The sequence below is a fragment of the Phalaenopsis equestris genome, unplaced genomic scaffold, assembly GCF_001263595.1.
Source record: "Phalaenopsis equestris unplaced genomic scaffold, ASM126359v1 Scaffold000251, whole genome shotgun sequence".
NCBI classification, from domain to species: Eukaryota; Viridiplantae; Streptophyta; class Magnoliopsida; order Asparagales; family Orchidaceae; genus Phalaenopsis; species Phalaenopsis equestris.
The window spans coordinates 1,230,753-1,249,023 of record NW_018164693.1 but is presented as its reverse complement, the minus strand read 5'-3'; the positions used below and the strand labels follow the sequence as shown (position 1 = coordinate 1,249,023).

The 18,271-nt window shown below is 34.4% G+C and overlaps 2 protein-coding genes across 8 annotated transcripts in view; both read right to left on the bottom strand.

The window, feature by feature from the left end:
- The window catches only part of LOC110024193 (methylcrotonoyl-CoA carboxylase subunit alpha, mitochondrial), a 32,192-nt gene extending 18,400 nt beyond the window's left edge, over positions 1 to 13,792 (bottom strand). For all 3 annotated transcript variants that reach the window (XM_020724009.1, XM_020724008.1, XM_020724010.1), the window contains exons 1-8: positions 13,357 to 13,792; positions 9,438 to 9,559; positions 9,173 to 9,320; positions 7,414 to 7,551; positions 3,552 to 3,647; positions 3,419 to 3,478; positions 3,046 to 3,138; positions 2,766 to 2,877 (exon numbers count right to left, since the gene is read on the bottom strand). In XM_020724009.1, the coding sequence (XP_020579668.1) occupies positions 2,766 to 2,877; positions 3,046 to 3,138; positions 3,419 to 3,478; positions 3,552 to 3,647; positions 7,414 to 7,551; positions 9,173 to 9,320; positions 9,438 to 9,559; positions 13,357 to 13,719 (1,132 nt within the window). In that variant the 5' untranslated portion in view covers positions 13,720 to 13,792. The remainder of the gene's footprint in view (positions 1 to 2,765; positions 2,878 to 3,045; positions 3,139 to 3,418; positions 3,479 to 3,551; positions 3,648 to 7,413; positions 7,552 to 9,172; positions 9,321 to 9,437; positions 9,560 to 13,356) is intronic.
- Positions 13,793 to 15,599: 1,807 nt separating this feature from the next.
- The window catches only part of LOC110024240 (centromere protein X), a 23,045-nt gene continuing 20,373 nt past the window's right edge, over positions 15,600 to 18,271 (bottom strand). For 2 of the 5 annotated variants that reach the window (XM_020724094.1, XM_020724092.1), the window contains 2 exons: positions 16,422 to 16,475; positions 15,991 to 16,313 (listed from right to left, as the gene is read on the bottom strand). In XM_020724094.1, coding sequence (XP_020579753.1) covers positions 16,212 to 16,313; positions 16,422 to 16,475 — 156 coding nt within the window. In that variant the 3' untranslated portion in view covers positions 15,991 to 16,211. Of the gene's footprint in view, positions 15,937 to 15,990; positions 16,316 to 16,421; positions 16,476 to 18,271 lie in introns of those variants that run through there. The other 3 variants (XM_020724096.1, XM_020724095.1, XM_020724093.1) reach the window with 2 other exon arrangements.

The window sequence follows — 18,271 nt, the reverse complement described above, 5'->3', positions numbered from 1 at the left end:
TCATAAGTGTTGATATGACTTATATTCAAGTCATTAAAGATATGTATATTAGAGTTGTTACTTGTGTTCGAACAGAAGAAGGATTGACCAAATATTTTCCTATTTCAGTTGAATTACATCAGGGATTGGCTTTAAGTTCATATCTTTTTGCTTTAGTTATGGATGCTCTTACTGGATATTTACAGGAGGATGCACCTTGGTGTATGCTTTTCGCTGATGATATCCTTCTTGTGGATAAGACTAGAGAAAGAGCTCAAGAAAAACTTGAATTATGGAGGTCTGCTTTGGAGTCTAAAGACTTTCATTTGAGTAGAACTAAAACTGAATCCATGGAATGTAATTTTAGTAGTAGTAGCTCTAATGACAGAGTTGAAACTATGGGTGATCAAATAATTAAAATGTGTGAATATTTTAGATATCTCGGGTCTATTCTTAAAAGTGATGGGGATATAGATGGGTATGTTATTCGTAGAATTCAAGTTGGTTGGTTGAAATGGAGAAATGCTTCGAGCCTATTGTGTGATAGAAAAGTACCGCTTAGACTGAAAGGAAAATTTTGTAACATGATGGTGAGACCTGCAATGCTCTATGATGCAGAATGTTGGTCATTAAAAGAGAAGCATAAAACTAAGTTAAGTGTTGTCGAGATGAGAATGTTTAGGTGGATGAGTGACTTTACACTTAGAGACAAATTATGAAATGAATATATTCGTGATAGAGTTGGTGTAGCTTCAGCGGCAGACAAAATTAGAGAGTGTCATCTTAGATGGTTTGTTCACATTGAACGTCGACCATCAGATAATCCGGTTAGGAGAGTAGATATTTTAGATTCTACTTATGTTAAGAAAGGCAGAGGTAGACCAAGAAAGACTTTGGCATATTATATAAAAAATGATCTTAATTTATTAAAATTAAATGAACACTCAATAGGACGTGATGGAGAAGAAGGATTCATGTAGCAGACCCCACTTAGTGGGATAAAGTCTTGTTGTTGTTGTTGAACATCAACTTTGGATTTGTTTAGAATGATTGTAGATGTTTCTTATATTAGTTGCATAATAATTGTGGGAAAAATTGGGTGTTTGTGAGTTGTTGCATGTATTATATTATAACTTTTTTCCTTCAAAAAAAAAATGCACCTTTTTATTGCTACCACACCCTAATAGGCCTCTATGAAGTATGGGCACAGATACGGGTACACTAACACTACATTTTTTTATATTTAATAAGTTCATAATAATGAATAATATATAATTTCCTAATACAATTATAAAAAAACAAAAGCAATGCAATGCTTCAAAATGACCACAAAAAGTCAAAACAATAAGCATTTTATTATCTTCAGCATGAGCTCGGGCGCAAAGGCAGGGGCATTTAAAACTATACATAGAACAAATTAACAAAATATTTTAATTTTGCATAAACATATCAACTACAAAAAATGAAACCTTCGACGTCGACTATATATACTTGGACCTCGGTTATTTATACATGAAAAAAATAGCTTTGGCTTTGAGTTCAAATGTAGGTATATGGGCATATGCCTTTGAAGATTTAGTAGAGGTCGAAAAGTGACATGAGGGTGAGACGCGATGCAAGGTGGGGATGCATCTTCATCTTTGGTTGCAAATCTAGGGTGATAAACAATGCTAGGTGGGGATGCATCTTAGCCTTTGGTATCCCGATTTGAAATAGAGAGATGCAACTTCATCTTCGGCTTTGTATGCATATCAAGGCTTCATCTTCATCTTCGCATCTCAGTTTCAAAGAGGATACAAAATGTATCAGGTTAGGGCAGCAACCATATTACTTAATTTCTAGAAGCTTGTGATTTTGAGCAATGAAATGTGCCCTGCTATTTAAAAAAAAATGTCTATTCTTATGTCCTAATATGCCTCATAAGCATCGGAGCTCAAATTTGAAATAAAAAACTCCAACAAAGTTTGACATGTCAAAAATATGTCAAGGTGTGTCAAAGTCGTGTCCATGCTTCATAGGGAAATCTTCTTATGAAAACATCTTCATCGCAAAAAAATTCTGAAATGTGGCAAAAAAAATTATAACCAAATAAAAATATAACAATAGTATATAAGTAAAACTATTCCATGCACACTCTTATAATATCATAAACCTAAGTTATAATATCAATCAGAAGTAAAAGAAATCACGCAGAATAAAGAGTTTCCTTCTTCGCAGTACTCCAAATAAGAAAACATTATATTTGCATAGATTCTTTCCTTTTAGCTGAATATTTAGATTAGGAAAATATATTAATTAAGTTACCTAAAATAGTTTATACAAAATATTATATACATAAAATAGATTGTACAGATTATTATTTATTGGAATGAAAGCAAAGGAAAAGGCATTCAGCCTATTAGTTCAAAATATTGACATAATACTTGGTCTTGCTCTGTCAAGTTCATACACTCATTAATTGATACTATGCACACAAAAATTATCAAAACAAATTTAGAGTCCACCAAAGATGATGAATATAAGTCTCTTTTTTTTATTATTATTAACTGGAGTAACTATTCTTGCCCAACAAGAAAACATATTTTAGCACAGTTAGCATATGTTTCAGAAGTATATCCCATTTCGAAGCAAGCTCAGGTCGTGCAAGATTCCATGAGGTATCAAACCGCTTCAAAACTAAAAAATCATTTGGATTAGTGATCCAAATTACAGTAAAAATGCCATCATAATTAATAGCGTGATGACCTATGCTGCAGATAAACTATGTTATTGTTTTTAAAATTTACCTTTTAAGGGCACCTCTGACTGAGTCAAAGGCAGAGTTTCACCATTTGCAACAAGGATTTGCCACTCCACGAGATCTTGTCCAACAATCATCTCGGTTACAGGATGTTCGACCTTCACGTTTTTGTCATCAATCAAGAAACTGTTTCGGGTAAACTATTTTTCAACGCCCTAAACACTCACGCTTAAAGTTAAAAGAAAAAAAAAAGAGAAAAAAGTGCAAAAATATCTCCAAGTTCATGCTTTTATGCTGTAACAATAATTGAGCAAAAGTCAGCGTACCTGAAGTCTGGTGTTCATTTCCATGAAATAAAATTGATTGGAAAGGGTATCCATAATAAACTCCACTGTTCCCGCATTGTAATAGCCAACTGCCTTTACGGAGAATAAATGCCAGGAATTCTCAATCAGAATACAAAATAATAATGAATTAGAATTGAGTACAAAGCAGCCGATTAAAACAAAGAAAAAGGCGGCAAAACTTGCTCCAATTACGCCTGCACAAAATAGTAGAAATGGAACATGGTGGCCAATAAAACAAGACCTCATGATGCAAGGAAAAGTTCTCTTTTTAGAAGATAAGAAAACCCTTATATCAATTCAAATCAATTGGAAGTATGATTGATAAAAATTATTGAATTAAGAATCACCTAACCTTGGCAGCAGCAACAGCAGCTTCGCCTAGATGAGAGCGGAACTCATTGGCTACCTTTGGCTGCAACAATTGAGATAAAAAGCTATTACAAACATAAGAACAATAACAGCAGTACAAAAGACATGAACCATACCGCAGGTGCCTCTTCAATTATTTTCTGATGCCTTCGTTGCACACTGCAGTCTCTCTCATATAAATGGATGACATTTCCATGCTTGTCTCCAAAAACCTTTATATAAATAAAATATATCTATTGTTAAAAACACCAATATGGATCATAAAGCCTAGAGTATTGAGCTAAATGAACTAAATGTGAAAAACAAAAAGCGCATAATTTATCAAAACACACTTTCTCCATATTCCAAAGAAAACAAGTGATCCAAGAATTATCATCATTAGCTTTACCTAGGCAATTGAAGGTCCGCTTTACTAAATTCTTTTTTTAATTTCTGTGAATCTTATTTTAAGCTTTCCGAATCCTTTATTTATTCATCTTCTGTGCTGCAAGGGTGATAATTTTTTATGTAATTCTTCAAAAGCTGATAATTTTTTATGTAATTCTTCAAAAGCTCTTACTTAGTCTACCATCATTCCACCCTATTGCTTCCAAACTGATTTCATCCACTTGCCCCATTAGTGATGCTTAGCTCCCAACCAATAGCGATCTGAGGTTTCTAGATAGCGAGCTACCTAGGGTTTCAAGATAGTGTAAAAGAATCTATTAATGATTGAGGATTTTGCAGGCGTGTACACAAAAATGGGTACACAAAAGTTTTCACTGAAATTGTCTCTCATTAAAACAAGCCCACCCACTAAAGTGGCTGAACCGAGCCCACCTGTTGAAGCGGCCAAATTGAACCCCCCGCTGAAGTGGCCGAATAAAATCCACCAAAAGTGGTTGAACTGAACACAAATATTGAAATTGTTGAACCGAGCCTACCTGCCTGCCAATCTAATCGCTCTCATTTTCCCTTGAAAGAGTAACCTAGCTCGCCTAAGCTAGGGCAGCTATCAAAAGAGGCCATAAAGACCACCAAGAACATCCGACAATTTCTTATTTAATGGTATTGTCTGACATTTGGGATTCTATCTTTTCACTCAGGTATCAGGTGGCTACAGTATCGGCAATACATGATATTCATCGGCAATATCTAGCATCAGTCGGTAATACACTGACATTTACATCACATTGTTTTCATCGGGATATCGGATAGAGGCATCATACACTGCAAAATGTACTACTTGATTATTTTATAGATTTCTTCTCTTATGTATAAAAGAGGAAGAAAAAAAAATAGAAAAGGGATCTCTCTCTCTCTCCCCTCCTTTCCTAGTTATCTACTACTATATATATTTTATTTTCTCTGTTTAGGGTTTGATTTTTGTTTCAGACTTTTCTATCGTTGGTGTTTTTTCCCTTGTTAGGGCTTATCCGAGGACGGGTGGTGCTCCGGTCGTATCTTTCACTAAGGTGGTGATTACCTCCACATAATTCCCCGCTTATTCCCCTCACTTGCTATCATCCTACCTGCACACCCCCTGATCATCCTTGCACCGCCCTTTTGCTCCAATCATTTGTTATCCAGCCACATTCCTACCAACTCCTACTGCAAGTTGTCGTCCAGCAACCCCTCCGAGCACCGCAACTACCTCCGGCCAATTGTTACCTACTATTCAGTGGCACTCCTACATCCGCTTGTTAAATAGACATGTTAGTAGAGTGGTGTAAGATTTTAAAAATATTCATGGTGGCTACGATTTTGGAGTGACTAATAAAAAAAGTAGTTATAATGGATTTTATTTTAACTTATCATTTTGTTATTGTTAATATTTTATTTTAAAAAAATACAAACATATTATCACTTATAAGAATGAATCTAATAAAAAGAAATCGTTGAGATTGTAAAGAATATAATATCATTTTAAGTGAGAATTTAAGTAATCATATTTTGATAAACTTCTCAATGAAAATTTTGAATATGAACGACTATAATAATTTAAATATCCTTAATAATAATAATTTATTTTTATTTTTACTATTGCGTTAGTAAAAAAGAAGTTAGGAGGATTTAAAGAAAATGAAGAGTGAACATCTGTAAGACTTGATGATATCCCAAAACAAGAGTGAACATATTTAGAAAGCTTGGAAATTGCTTGATTTACTAAACTTATTAATATTGTTTTAAAAACTAAAAAGATGTCTAAAGAGTGAAAGAAGAGCAGTTTAGTCTATGTTTTTAAGAATAAATATGAAGCACGAGAGTCTGCAAATTATAGTGAAATTAAGTTAATGTGTCATACATTAAAACTATGGGAGAGAGTAATTGAACATAGGTTCATCCATGATACAAAGATTTCTCAAAATCAATTTGGATTTATGTCGGGCAAATCTACTATGGAAGCAATAGATTTATTGAGAGGTTTGAAGTAGAAGTACAGAGGATCTACATATGATTTTTGTTGATGCAGAAAAAAATTATGGCAATGTTCCAAGAGAAATTCTTTGAAGAGTTCTAGAAAAGAAAGGTGTTGATATAACCTATATTCAAGTCATTAAAGATATGTATACTAGAGTTGTAGCTTGTGTTCGAACAGAATGACAATTAACTAAGTATTTTATTATCTCAGTTGAATTACATCATGGGATCAGCTTTAAACCCATATTCTTTTGTTTTAATTATGGATGCTTTTACTGGATATTTACAAGAGGTACCTTGGTGTATGTTTTTTTGCTTATGACATCCTGCTTATGGATAAGGCTAGAGAAAGAGTTCAGGAAAAACTTGAATTATAGAGGTTAACTTTAGAGCCTAAAACCTTTAGTTGAGTTGATCTGAAACTGAATACATGGAATATGATTTTAGTAGTAGTAGATCTAGTGGTTGTATCAATGGGTGTTCAAATCATTTAAAGGAGTGAACTTTTTAGATATCTCAAGTCTATTGTTCACAGTGATGGTGATATAGATGGGGATGTTATTGGTAAAATTCAGATTGGATGGTTGAAGTGGAGGAATGCATCGAGCCTATTGTGTGATAGAAAAGTACCCTTTAGGCTTAAACAGAAAATTTTATAAGATGGCGGTGAGACCTGCTATGTTTTATGGCGCAGAATGTTGTTCTATAAAAGAGAAGCAAAACCAAGTTAAGTGTTGTTGAGATAAGAATGCTTTGGTGGATCAGCGGCTTTACACTTAGATACAAAATGTGAAACGAATATATTCGTGAAAGAGTTGTATATCTGTGAAAGGATTGGTGCAGCTCTAGTGGCGGACAAAATTAGAGAGAATTGTCTTAGATGATTCGATTACATTAAACGCCAAGCATTTGATGATCCAGTTATAATAGTAGATATTTTAGATTGGAATTATGTTAAAAAATGTAGAAGTAGACCTAAAAAAAATTGAGCATGTTTTATAAAAAATGATCTTATTTATTAGGATTAAATGAAAATATGACTCTCAATAAAATACAATGGAGAAAAAGGAATCATGTAGCTAACCCCACTCACTAGAATAAAGGTCTGTTGTTGCTTTTGTTGTTGTTTCTATATATCATTTGTGCTACTTGGATCAAATATATTTTAAAAACCTCATTTATCAAACAAAAAGTTACTGAAGTAATTGCTTTGTGATTCATCTTCTCTTTTTCATTTTCTTAGCAAGACAAGGATTCTACTCGATGAATACATTTAGCTCAACTCTCCACAGAGAAGTTCTCACACACACATAAAATTGAAGATGTCTATATGAGCTAACTTCATACTCAACATTGACGATATGATTAATTAAATATTCTATTTCTTTTTTTAGTATATTATATTTTTGCAGAGTTTGGATATAATCCTATTCTGATAATTTCCTGCATTCAAAAGAATCAAAGGGATCATCATAGCATTTAATGGCATGAAAGCTGATATGGCATATCACCAATGAGACTATCAAAGTTCATGTCCGTTTGAAAACATAGGAACTTTAAGATTTCCACAAATGTTACCTGAACTTCTACATGCCTGGGTTGAGTGATGTACTTCTCAATCAAAATTGTACTTACTCCAAAAGAAGCAGCAGCCTCACGTTGTGCACTCAAAAAAGAATCAGCAAATTCACCTGGACTTCGAACTATTCTCATTCCCTGAAAAGAACACCGACAAACTGTAAAATTAAGAATAAAAGAAAAATATTGTCTGCAGGCATGCATTACAAAACTAGCACGAGCTTATTCCATCAAATAATGATCATTACAATGCAAAAAATTTCAGGTCATGAGTGTAATGTACATCTAATTGTAATTTTTTCTCAATTTAGAACAAAAACGTTGTCTTAACTTCCTCGCATTATATTTAAATTATCACTTTGTGTTGTATAGTCAATTCTCACTTTTTGAATCCTTCGCAATTAATTTGTAAACATTAATTTCAAGCTGGCTCAAACAAAAAGATCCAACTCGTTTCAATTTTGAGGCAAATTTTGATTAAGCTGCTCCATTCAAACTAGCTCAAAATCAAAAAGAGCTAGATCAAAATCGATATATTTTTTTATCATTTGAATTGAGCCACGATTCGATATTGATCCATGTTCCAACCCATCAAGCCAAACCCCGAATCAAGACAAAATCAGCTTGTTCACAACCTATGAGTTAGTAAAACACAATTTCAATTTTTAGTTTATATTGATTTAGTTTAATTTGGAAAACTATGATAAAATATTATATTTCGTAAATCCTAGTTAAATCTTATGTACATAAAATATTTCCATAGTCATTTAAATATATGTTTCTAAAATTATGTAGGTTATTTAATGTGAATGATTTATACTACAGAAAATACTTCTATTTATTTTCGCTTGCATCACCACCATTTAGCCCCAACTTGAATACCAGCTAATCCTATAAACCATAAGCATGTCCTTCCAATTCAATGTCCAGAAAAGCTTTCAAGATGCCGACCTTAATTGGCAAATTTTGGGTATCTTTAAATAATACGGATTCATATTTTATAATTTTTGAAGTTCTTAGCATCATACAACCTTATAACGCCTAAACAAGTCATCCAAAACATATATGTTGCGCATAAAGATGAAGACTGACACTAGGGTAGATTTTGCAATGCAAAATTAATGTGTCCAAGTTTAATCATCTCTTGAAGTCATTCGTTATAGTTTGCTCTTTGTTCTAATACCTTTCATGAATCCTATCCTACAGGTGGAAACTGGCGCCTTCATATTGTATAGCAAATGAACTGAGAATGAAGAAGAGAGAAAGCTCATTAAACAAAATAAAGGGGGAAATTACATGTATATGAAATCTTTTTTATTTACAAAACTACCATCCAGATACTTCAATTAATAATAATAGGACCTAAATCATGAAGTGCACCACAAATCTATCAGCTTTTATTCTCAACTATATGTTAAATTTTCAATAATTTGGTTAATCATGTGTAAATACATAAAATTTTGGGTGGTAGTTTCGTAAACAAGAAATACTTTAATGGAACTCATATAAATATCCCAAAACATAATTTATGACCAGAAAAAAATGTCTTCATACTTCTAAACAATGGTGCATATGAAATTTTGAGATGATGAAAGAAAATATAAGCATATTCATTCTAGCAAAAGAAATCATGAGAACTTGTATAGTTGCAAGATCCTCAACTTTAATTATATACAGCATACAATGACTGGGATGCAAGTTTGTTTTTTTCAGGGGCATCCCTCATTTTTCTTTTAAAACGGTGTTTTTAAAGTCATACCTTTCCTCCTCCGCCATGTGTAGGCTTTATTAAAATGGGATATCCAATTTTTTCAGCTTCGGCTTTTAAAAAATCAATATCCTGTTGGTCACCATGATAACCAGGCACAAGTGGTACACCAGCAGCACCCATGATTCGCTTTGATGCGCTGACAGTGAGATGGCATGAAAAGTGAAATAATATTGTGTAGCAACCTCATCAGAACAAATTAATGAAATTAGGAAAGACAAAAAAATATCATATGTCATGAAATAAGAATTAAAACCTCTTGTCACCCATTTCTCTGATGGCAGACGCTGGAGGCCCTATAAAGTTAAGATCTTCAGCTTCACAAAGCTGAGCAAAATCAGCACTCTCAGACAAAAAACCATAGCCAGGGTGTATAGCCTGCAGAATGAAATGTGAACATGAAAAAACAGTAAAATGGCATGACACTGGACTTTAACAAACAAGCAAGGGGAAAGCAATATTATTACTGAAATTACAACAAACAACAGTGGAAATCTGAAATTGCAACAAAACAACAGCACGACACCCGAACTAGGGTCGATTCTAAGGTGGAGGTAGTACTAGCTAGGAATTTGGACCTCAGGGTGGGTGGCAAGAGGATTGGCTAGCGAACAAGCAGCAAAAAAAGTTTTGGAGGTGCTGTTCAGGGTGGCGGCAGCAAGGAAAACAGGGGAAAACAGCAGGTTTTCTGTTTTTCGGGTAGTGTCTGCAAGTGAGAAGTGGTGAGGGTGAAGGGAGTTGATGCGGGAAAGGATAGGGAAGGGTAAAGAAAGGCTAAATGCCACTTGGAGACCAAAATACAGGTGGAGCACCACTTTGACCGTTGTCTAGAGATACAACACAGCAAAACTGAAAATCAAACCCTAATACAACATATATATAAGTCTCCTCAAAGCAAATACCTAATTAGAAACTAGATAAATAGGTAAGAATCAAAAAGAAATAATCTAAAGAAGGAAATAAGAAAAAAGGAAATAAAACAAAAGAGAAAGAGCATGAATGGTTTGTGAGTCTCATGATCGGCTCTCCGATACCACAGGATCAAGGTAATGTGGGAAAGACCACTCCCACTTCATGAAATTCTTGCATAAAACGTAATTGGCCCACTACTTTGAGATGTGCAGCTCAGCAGGCAGCTAGAGTTGCCCTAACCAGTATACCTATATACATGGAAGCGAAGTCTCACCTACTTAGTTAAATCATTCATGACACTACAAGGAAAAGATACATTTAATGTATTGGTCACCTAAAACACCTTTTGAAGATGGCTAAACAAACTTAAAAAAGATTAAAATAAGGTCAGGGACTAAATCACCGCCGCTCATCCCTTATTTGTTTCAATATTTTGCTCATCTCATTCACTACCATTTGATTTCTTATAAGATTGCCCGTGCAATTGCTCGTCCTTAACATTTTTATTTATTCTCAGAGTGCACGACCCAGTCTGATAACTTGGAATTAACCAAGTTAACAATTGTGAACCGACAGTATTTATATTTAAACGCATGTTATCATACTCAAAACTCCAATGATCCACTAGTACAATACAAATAAAATCGAAACATCCAAAAACAGTAACAGCTTATAGACATCTCAAGCCAATGTACAAAGTGTCTCTACACATATGTAAACAATAAAAAAAACTATAATCTCATCATAAACTAGTACCTATCAGTTGCAGTATTCCTCTTGTAAACTAAGTCTCTCCTAATAGTCATATCAACCTACAATTTTTATTTTCCTGAAAGATAAAATCAAATTTAACAATAAATATGATTTAGCATACAATTATAATATTAATATACATTAAATTATTATGTCAATGCTATCCATGAATGGCCAAAAGAAAATATAATTCGTTACCTTATAAGACTTTAAACTTTCACTTTAAATTTATTTATTCTCGTTTCAATTTTAAGTATTTATCATTTTTAACTCTTTATGAGTCATAACAGGATTATTGTCATATCTGACGGTATCCTCAAAAATGTACTTGAAGGTACCTGTTGACCTCATTTTTATGAGGATCCTCTCTTTCTCTCTGGAATTTAGGATCGAGACTTAGGATTTTCCTAATGACTCTCCTAAAGGACTAGAGTTGGGAAACACTTCAATTATAAATTGAATCATTTCTTGACTCTTTGTAGTCTCATATACTAGGTTTTAAATCCTCAATTTCGGTTGGGTTGATTGAGACTAATAAATTGAAACTCAAGTAGAGTTTCTATAGGTTTGAAAAGCCACATGAAAACCTTTTGAGTTTAGAAATTTAGGTCTTGTGGTGGTTCTTGCTTCGAGACACTTCACACACCTTCACTCACTTTTAAATAACTCTTTCTCTTAACTTTTAGGGAGCTCATTTTGATTATGAAGCACTCTTAAAGATCAGAACGATAGTTACCCATTTAAAAAAAAAAAAATCATTCATTTCTTTTAATGAGAAAGAAAGAAATTTGTCAAAAAAAACTTAATAAGTCAATTGAAATTTAAATCAGTATAAAAGAAATCTTTCAAAATCTATAAATACAATAGTTAAAATTTTCAAAATAAAATTTGATAAATTCACAAATGATGACAGATAAAAATTAATACATCAGAATTGAATATTAATATATATAAAAAGTGATATTTTTATAACCTTCCAATAATTAACTTTATTAATAAAAAAATAAAAATAATTGTAAAAATACAAGCATTCAAATTTGCAATCACACATACATCTCTTATTTATTAAACACATTCATGCCACACTTTTTTTTTTTTTTAACACTCCAATTGGCCACTCTCTACACATCAAATCCTACCTACAATTCATATTTGATAAACTCCTTATTTTGAAATTAAATTCAAATTCAGTTGAATGCAAATTCAAACCATTTGAGACCAATTATGAAGCCAACTTCAAGCCACCATTTATAAATCAATCTAATAGCTTTTGAGCCACTCTTTATGTTGAACCTATCCAATATATTTCAGCTACCAAGCCACGCCATTTTAAATTCAACCCAAGCCCCATGTGAACCCACATAAGCCAACTCTAGAAGCTTCACTTAGTTGAGCCAATCCTTGCCTTCACTTCCTCCCACATGCCTTGCTCCTCATTGGTCCATACTCAAAACCTCTTCAACCGATTCCCATAACCAACCCAACAACAAAAAGGAGTGGGCACATGTGCTAGGTTATTGTCGTGGCACCTTGACCCAAGGTTGCTCTAACCCGAATTCCACCATGACACCTTCCCATTGGAGACCCCATCAACTTGGCACAACCCCGTTGAATGTTTGAGGGTGACTAAGCACCACCTCAGAAATCCATGGCAAATGCAACAAGCCAATAGGAACATCACCACTACCCCTACTCAAGCCCAAAAATAGGCTCAAATTCTCAGGTTCAAGACACACCATTGATCCCTTAGTGAAGCCCTGTCAATTTCACTCCTAGCTTCTTCCTTAGAACATTAGGACCAATTCTCCACTGATTTATCACCTCAAATCCCAAATCAACCATTAATTGAGCTTGCCCAAACCAGGACACACTCAATTCTCATTGGTTTCGTTTTGATTTCATCACTCAACACCTTCATTACCATATTTGAGAGGAAAAATCACTTCAATTTTTACTTACAAAACATGCAACCTATGCCAAAAACACAGGAATCGGGTCATGTGTACTTAAAAATTGAATTTTATGTGCTTGCTATGTTAATACATAGGAATTGGGTGATAAGTATGTAAACACCCCATCATAAAAATATATTTTCAACAAACTTATCTTTAATAGGTGGTATCCCATTCTCTCTAATCGAATAAGTTTCTGTGTATCACCACGCATTAACTCAATTTTTTTCTTCCGTCAGGATCAACTTGGCTATGAACTACTAAGGACATAAAAAACCTCTGAAATCACCATCCAACCTATTAAAAAATAAAATAAAACCTGGGTTTTGCTTCTAACAAATTCTCTGTATGTGAGGGAATGTGTTTTGCATAAATCCTGCATACGCATTCTCAACATTCTGTAGCCTCAAGTGCTTGAACACCTCAACCTTCCAATTTCTATGCCGCCTTCCTTAATGAAAGGTAAGGCAGGCAAACATTTTGAAGCACCGAACAGAAAATAAAACAAGTGCAGGCATATATGGCAATAAGCAACCAGAGAAGAAAAGGTTCAATAACCTGAGCTCCAGTTCGATGGGCAGCCTCAATAATGGCCGATGCATTAAGATAGCTGGAGCGTGCAGGAGCCGGTCCAATTCGTATGGCCTCGTCGGCATAATCCACATGAAGAGCGCCACGATCGGCATCGCTAAATACCGCAACAGTCCGGATGCCAAGCCTCCTAGCCGTCCTCATGATCCTGCACGCAATCTCCCCGCGGTTCGCCACCAATATCGTCTCAATATTCATCCCTTTCTTCCCCTCCGGCGATTCCGGCGACGGCGACGAGGACATCCACCGCCGGGAAATTGTAGGCTTAGGGTTTCTGCATGGTGGAAGTTGAAGGACTCTTCTCCGAAACACAGAAGACATTAACACCATTTCGCTCTCTCTGCAGTGTGACCTCCCTTCGCAAAGAGTGAGCACATGAGGCAGTACTAGGAAGTAACGATCAGATTGTATGGAGGACGGCTGATTACATTTGACGGCGATGATCTTGTACAAGTGTGGATAAGGATAATTGGTCAAAGTGGGGTCCATGAATCGTCCATTCGGAGTTGCCGAACAATAAGACAACCAAGATAAGGTAAATTACCTCACAAAACGTGAAACAGCGAGAGCAGCGAATGCTAAATTGGCACGTTGTTTATGGGCATGAATCATGATCAATTAATAAAATTGTCGTTGTTCTAATATATTTTATTACAATTATGCAAAATCGATCAAATATGTGAATTAAACAACCTATTTTTTTCAGTGATATAATTAAATTATTTTTTTATTTTATTTTAAGATTGCACTTATAATGGCATTATTTCATCATATACCAAAAATTTTATTGTAAATTGTTGAAATATTCAAAGAAATAGAATATAAGAAAGGAAGAAGAGAGAGAGAAAGAGATGAAGAGAACAGTACAAAGTAATGAATATTAATAAGTTTTATCTTTTAGTCATTTCTCATAAAATGAACTCTCTACTTACATGAAAGTGTATTTGTGTCTCTGTTTTAATGAGGTCATTATAAAATATTTTTAGTATTTTACATATGCCTACAGCTCTTCTGCATTCCCGCTCGGTCAATTGAGCTCATTAGGCTTCCGCTCGATAAGGCAGACTCAGGTCGTCTGAGTTTGATTAGCTTCGGGTCGGCAGGCCGAATTCAATCGATTAGATTTCGCAGGTCGATTGATCTAGTCTAGTTGTCAACCCTCAATCCTTCAAGAGGAACTCCTATTGGTTGAGCGACATTAGGCTATCAGGAAACTAATGAATCAACGTAACCCTATAGGTAGCTCATTCTCACAAGAAGAGCCTAAAAGATTATTAATACTTCTTATAGTATAGTTAACTCTCAATCACTCATGAGGAACCTCATGAGCATCCGTGGGATGGTTGATATTATTGATGAACTAATCTTTCCTTGAGTCAACTTTCTTGTAATAGTTGGCTTAGATGTCTATATGTCTCATTATAGTTTGAGGGTTCAAATTCGAGTTATTCAATCGTCTTCATAGCTTGATCGGCTTTGATTTTGTTTACCTTAGCTCGAACAGCTGCATCTGACTGCCGCCTAATCTTCTGTCGACGATCCCTCATTTGTCATACTTTCTTTCTTTTGAACCATTAAACCTTCTCAATATTAGAGTTGGCCATTTTTATTTACATATATGTTTAAAATAAGGATTTGATAAAATCATAATAAGAAAATAGATATTTTCATTAAAGATTTAATGACGCTGCTTACCAATATACTTATTGATGCAATTTAAAGCCTCACTTGAATCAACTTTATTATCATAATCACCATTTAAAAAAAAAATTTAAACAAAAATTTGAATGATTTGGCTATAAAGCTTTCCTATAAATACATTTCACATCATACACTATTTTTTAACAAATAAAAGTTTTAACCAAACAAACCCTAAATTGAAAAGCTTGGAGCCTGCAAGATACCATAAGATTGAGATGTTGGCTGGTGCGAGGAGTCTGAGGCTTAAACTATTTTTTTCTAAAAATTTGAACCTAACAAAGATGATATATGTGAATCGAACCCGCAACCTCACGATGAAAAATTATATCTATCACTATATCACAGATAGGTGCACATTAAAATTGAATTGATCACATTTTTTACTTTTATAAAAACATGTTAAAAAAACAATTTTTTAATGTTTAATAAGAATTACACTTTGAAATAGCAAGAAAAAAAATTTTAAAAAAAAACAATATGAAAGTTTTCTCAAAAGAGGCCATAATCTTTTAAATTTTCAGGAGATGATCTTTCAGCGGGCTTACTCACACATCTCTAGTAACAAGGCTTCTAGTTTTTGAAACTAGCAGAGGAAAACTAGGTTACATAAAGTACTAGCTTGTCCTCTTAAGAAAATTCTAGTGGTTCAGAATAAAGGTTTGGTCATATAACATGTCTGTGGACTGACTACTGCTCAGACAAATTTATCCTTTCAAAATCATATTCTAGCAAATACAATTTTCTCAGAAGCGACAGAAACGAAGCTCCCCAAATGCTCCCTCATGGGCATTACAAAACAGGAAGCGGCAAAACAGCAGCGCCAAACGGGGCCAAAGTCAGCAATCCCTAGATATATACATATAACTATCGTTTATTTAAATGATATGAGAACAAATCCTTTATAAAAAAAAGATGCTTATGTAATAAAGGATGAACAATCGATCCCTAGAATTTGTAACTTAAATACTTTCCTAATGAACACAAATCATTTCTCTTCAACTTGTTCTCTCATTCCTAGTTAGCACTTTCATTGAGGTGTGAATGGCCAATTCGGAAATTGTCCTGATACAAAATACATTCGGAAGGACTGCCAACTTACTACTGCAGATCTTTAAGCATGGTCAGAAATCTAATAGCAGTTGTGGGAGTATTCTCTCTAAATGGGTGGCTTCAATTTTATGGTTGCCCTCTGCTTCAGTGATAATTGCAGCTCGTTGGACAGCCTCTATGGATGAAATAAAAAATATTTGCAGTGACAAACTTAATACCAACACAGGCTTTACAAAATAAAATATTAAAAAGAACTTTATCTAAATTGATTTCAATCTTACCTGTGACAAAGATCCGAAGAAGCTCGCTGCTAACCTTTTGGGCATTCGAATTAGCTGCAATCATCAGTAATTCACAGTTAATAATGTCAGGTAAATGAATATCAAATTTGCACATACAAAACTTAATAGCATCAATCCATTAAGTTGGTCATTTGAAATTGAAATAAAATCGATAAATTTTGGTTTGTTATAATGTCTTATCATCATTAGTCTTATCTCGGCTATATGTTTGGCATGATGAATCTTCAATTGTCATTTATTCATGTTAAATTTTGTCATAGGTATTGAACTTATGCTTCATAAATCATTTTGAATAATTATCTTCATGTATCACAAGTTTAACCATTCGACCTCCTAATTCCTTAATATTAATTTTACCAACTCATCTATCTAGAGCATCTTACCCGTTGTTACATATCCAAATCGACCAAGTCCTTTTCCATTCACCTAATTCTTGATAAATAATACTTCAAACATCAATATAATCAGCCATTAATTTATCATTTCTAATTTTATCACAAATCCATTTTAAGGTAAGTTTATGCACAATCAACTTTGTATCAATATAATTTTTCAAAGCCACCATTCAGATAGATATAACACTGCAAATTTAAAAAAAATTTCTTAATTATTAGGTAAGACTTGTCAAAACTTCATTCATCCTGGGCCTCAAACCTCAATAGTTAAAATGGAATTTTGCTCAGACATTCGCAGAGCAATTCAGAATTGGGTCAAACAAATTCCAGATCTCGGAACCAAGTTAAATTATTAGGTTAAGACTTGTCAAATCTAGAACCAGCACTAACCCAACGGAGCGAATTCACGACCGAAGTGCATAAGCTGCTCCAATGTTCTAGCACAGGACAGCTATGATACTTCTTGTGGTTAATCCCAAAATGATCAATAGTTTGTCCTAAAGCAACTATTTCTTTGGAATTGGAAGCACACTAACATATTCTAGGTTTTCTTAAAAAAAAAATTGCCAGCTTTCTAAATGCAAAGTTTCTTTCTTCCTTCATATAACCACTTCAAATTGAGAGTTCCCATTGTTTCCGTTCATTTTTCTCTTTTCTATTTTTAAAAAGAGTCGTCAGCTTGTCGATCGTCATATACTTCCCCCATTCGAATAAATCTCCCTCCTGAACCATATAAATGATTCGAAGAGGAAAGGAATCAAATAAGAAGGCACATACGACAAAGAGACAAACAAGAGAAAAAGTAAAACGTGGAGGGTCTACGTGCGATAAACCTCGCAAGGATATGTCAAGAATGTCCGCCCAAACAAGATCAAGCGGAGGCACCTTAAACCAATATCCGCGAAAGAAGTATCTACATAGACTACTCATAACCAGAGAGTCAGGTGTATGTACCTGTTACGGGGTCAAGAGGACTCCCAGAGGAACGTGTTCCTACTGGTTAATTACATCTTGGGGGATACCCAAGAATACTCTTGATAAAAGGAGTTTCGTTTCATATTATCATAGATCTGGGGTATGGGTAATCAAATAAAGGTTATTCCGTGTGGGAACAGTCTCAATACTTTAAAGCTCACGCTAAGCTATCGGATAGAGAGTAAGTCTCTCACATCCCAAATGGTTAGTGGCTAATCAGCACACGGGGCCCACGGACTAACCTAAATCATCTTGACGGGGATATCTCAATGCATCAAAGCACGTCCGGGCCAAAGAGCCGAGGACAAATCGTCGTATCCCAAATGGGCGGCAGCTCATCGGCATCGGGCCGTCAAGGTGATATCAACGAGGTCAAGGAGTGACAGGGTTTCAAAGGGGCTCAACAAAAAGAAGGTAGAGTGATCCTAAAAGGTAGAGATAACTGGGTCGGGATAACTG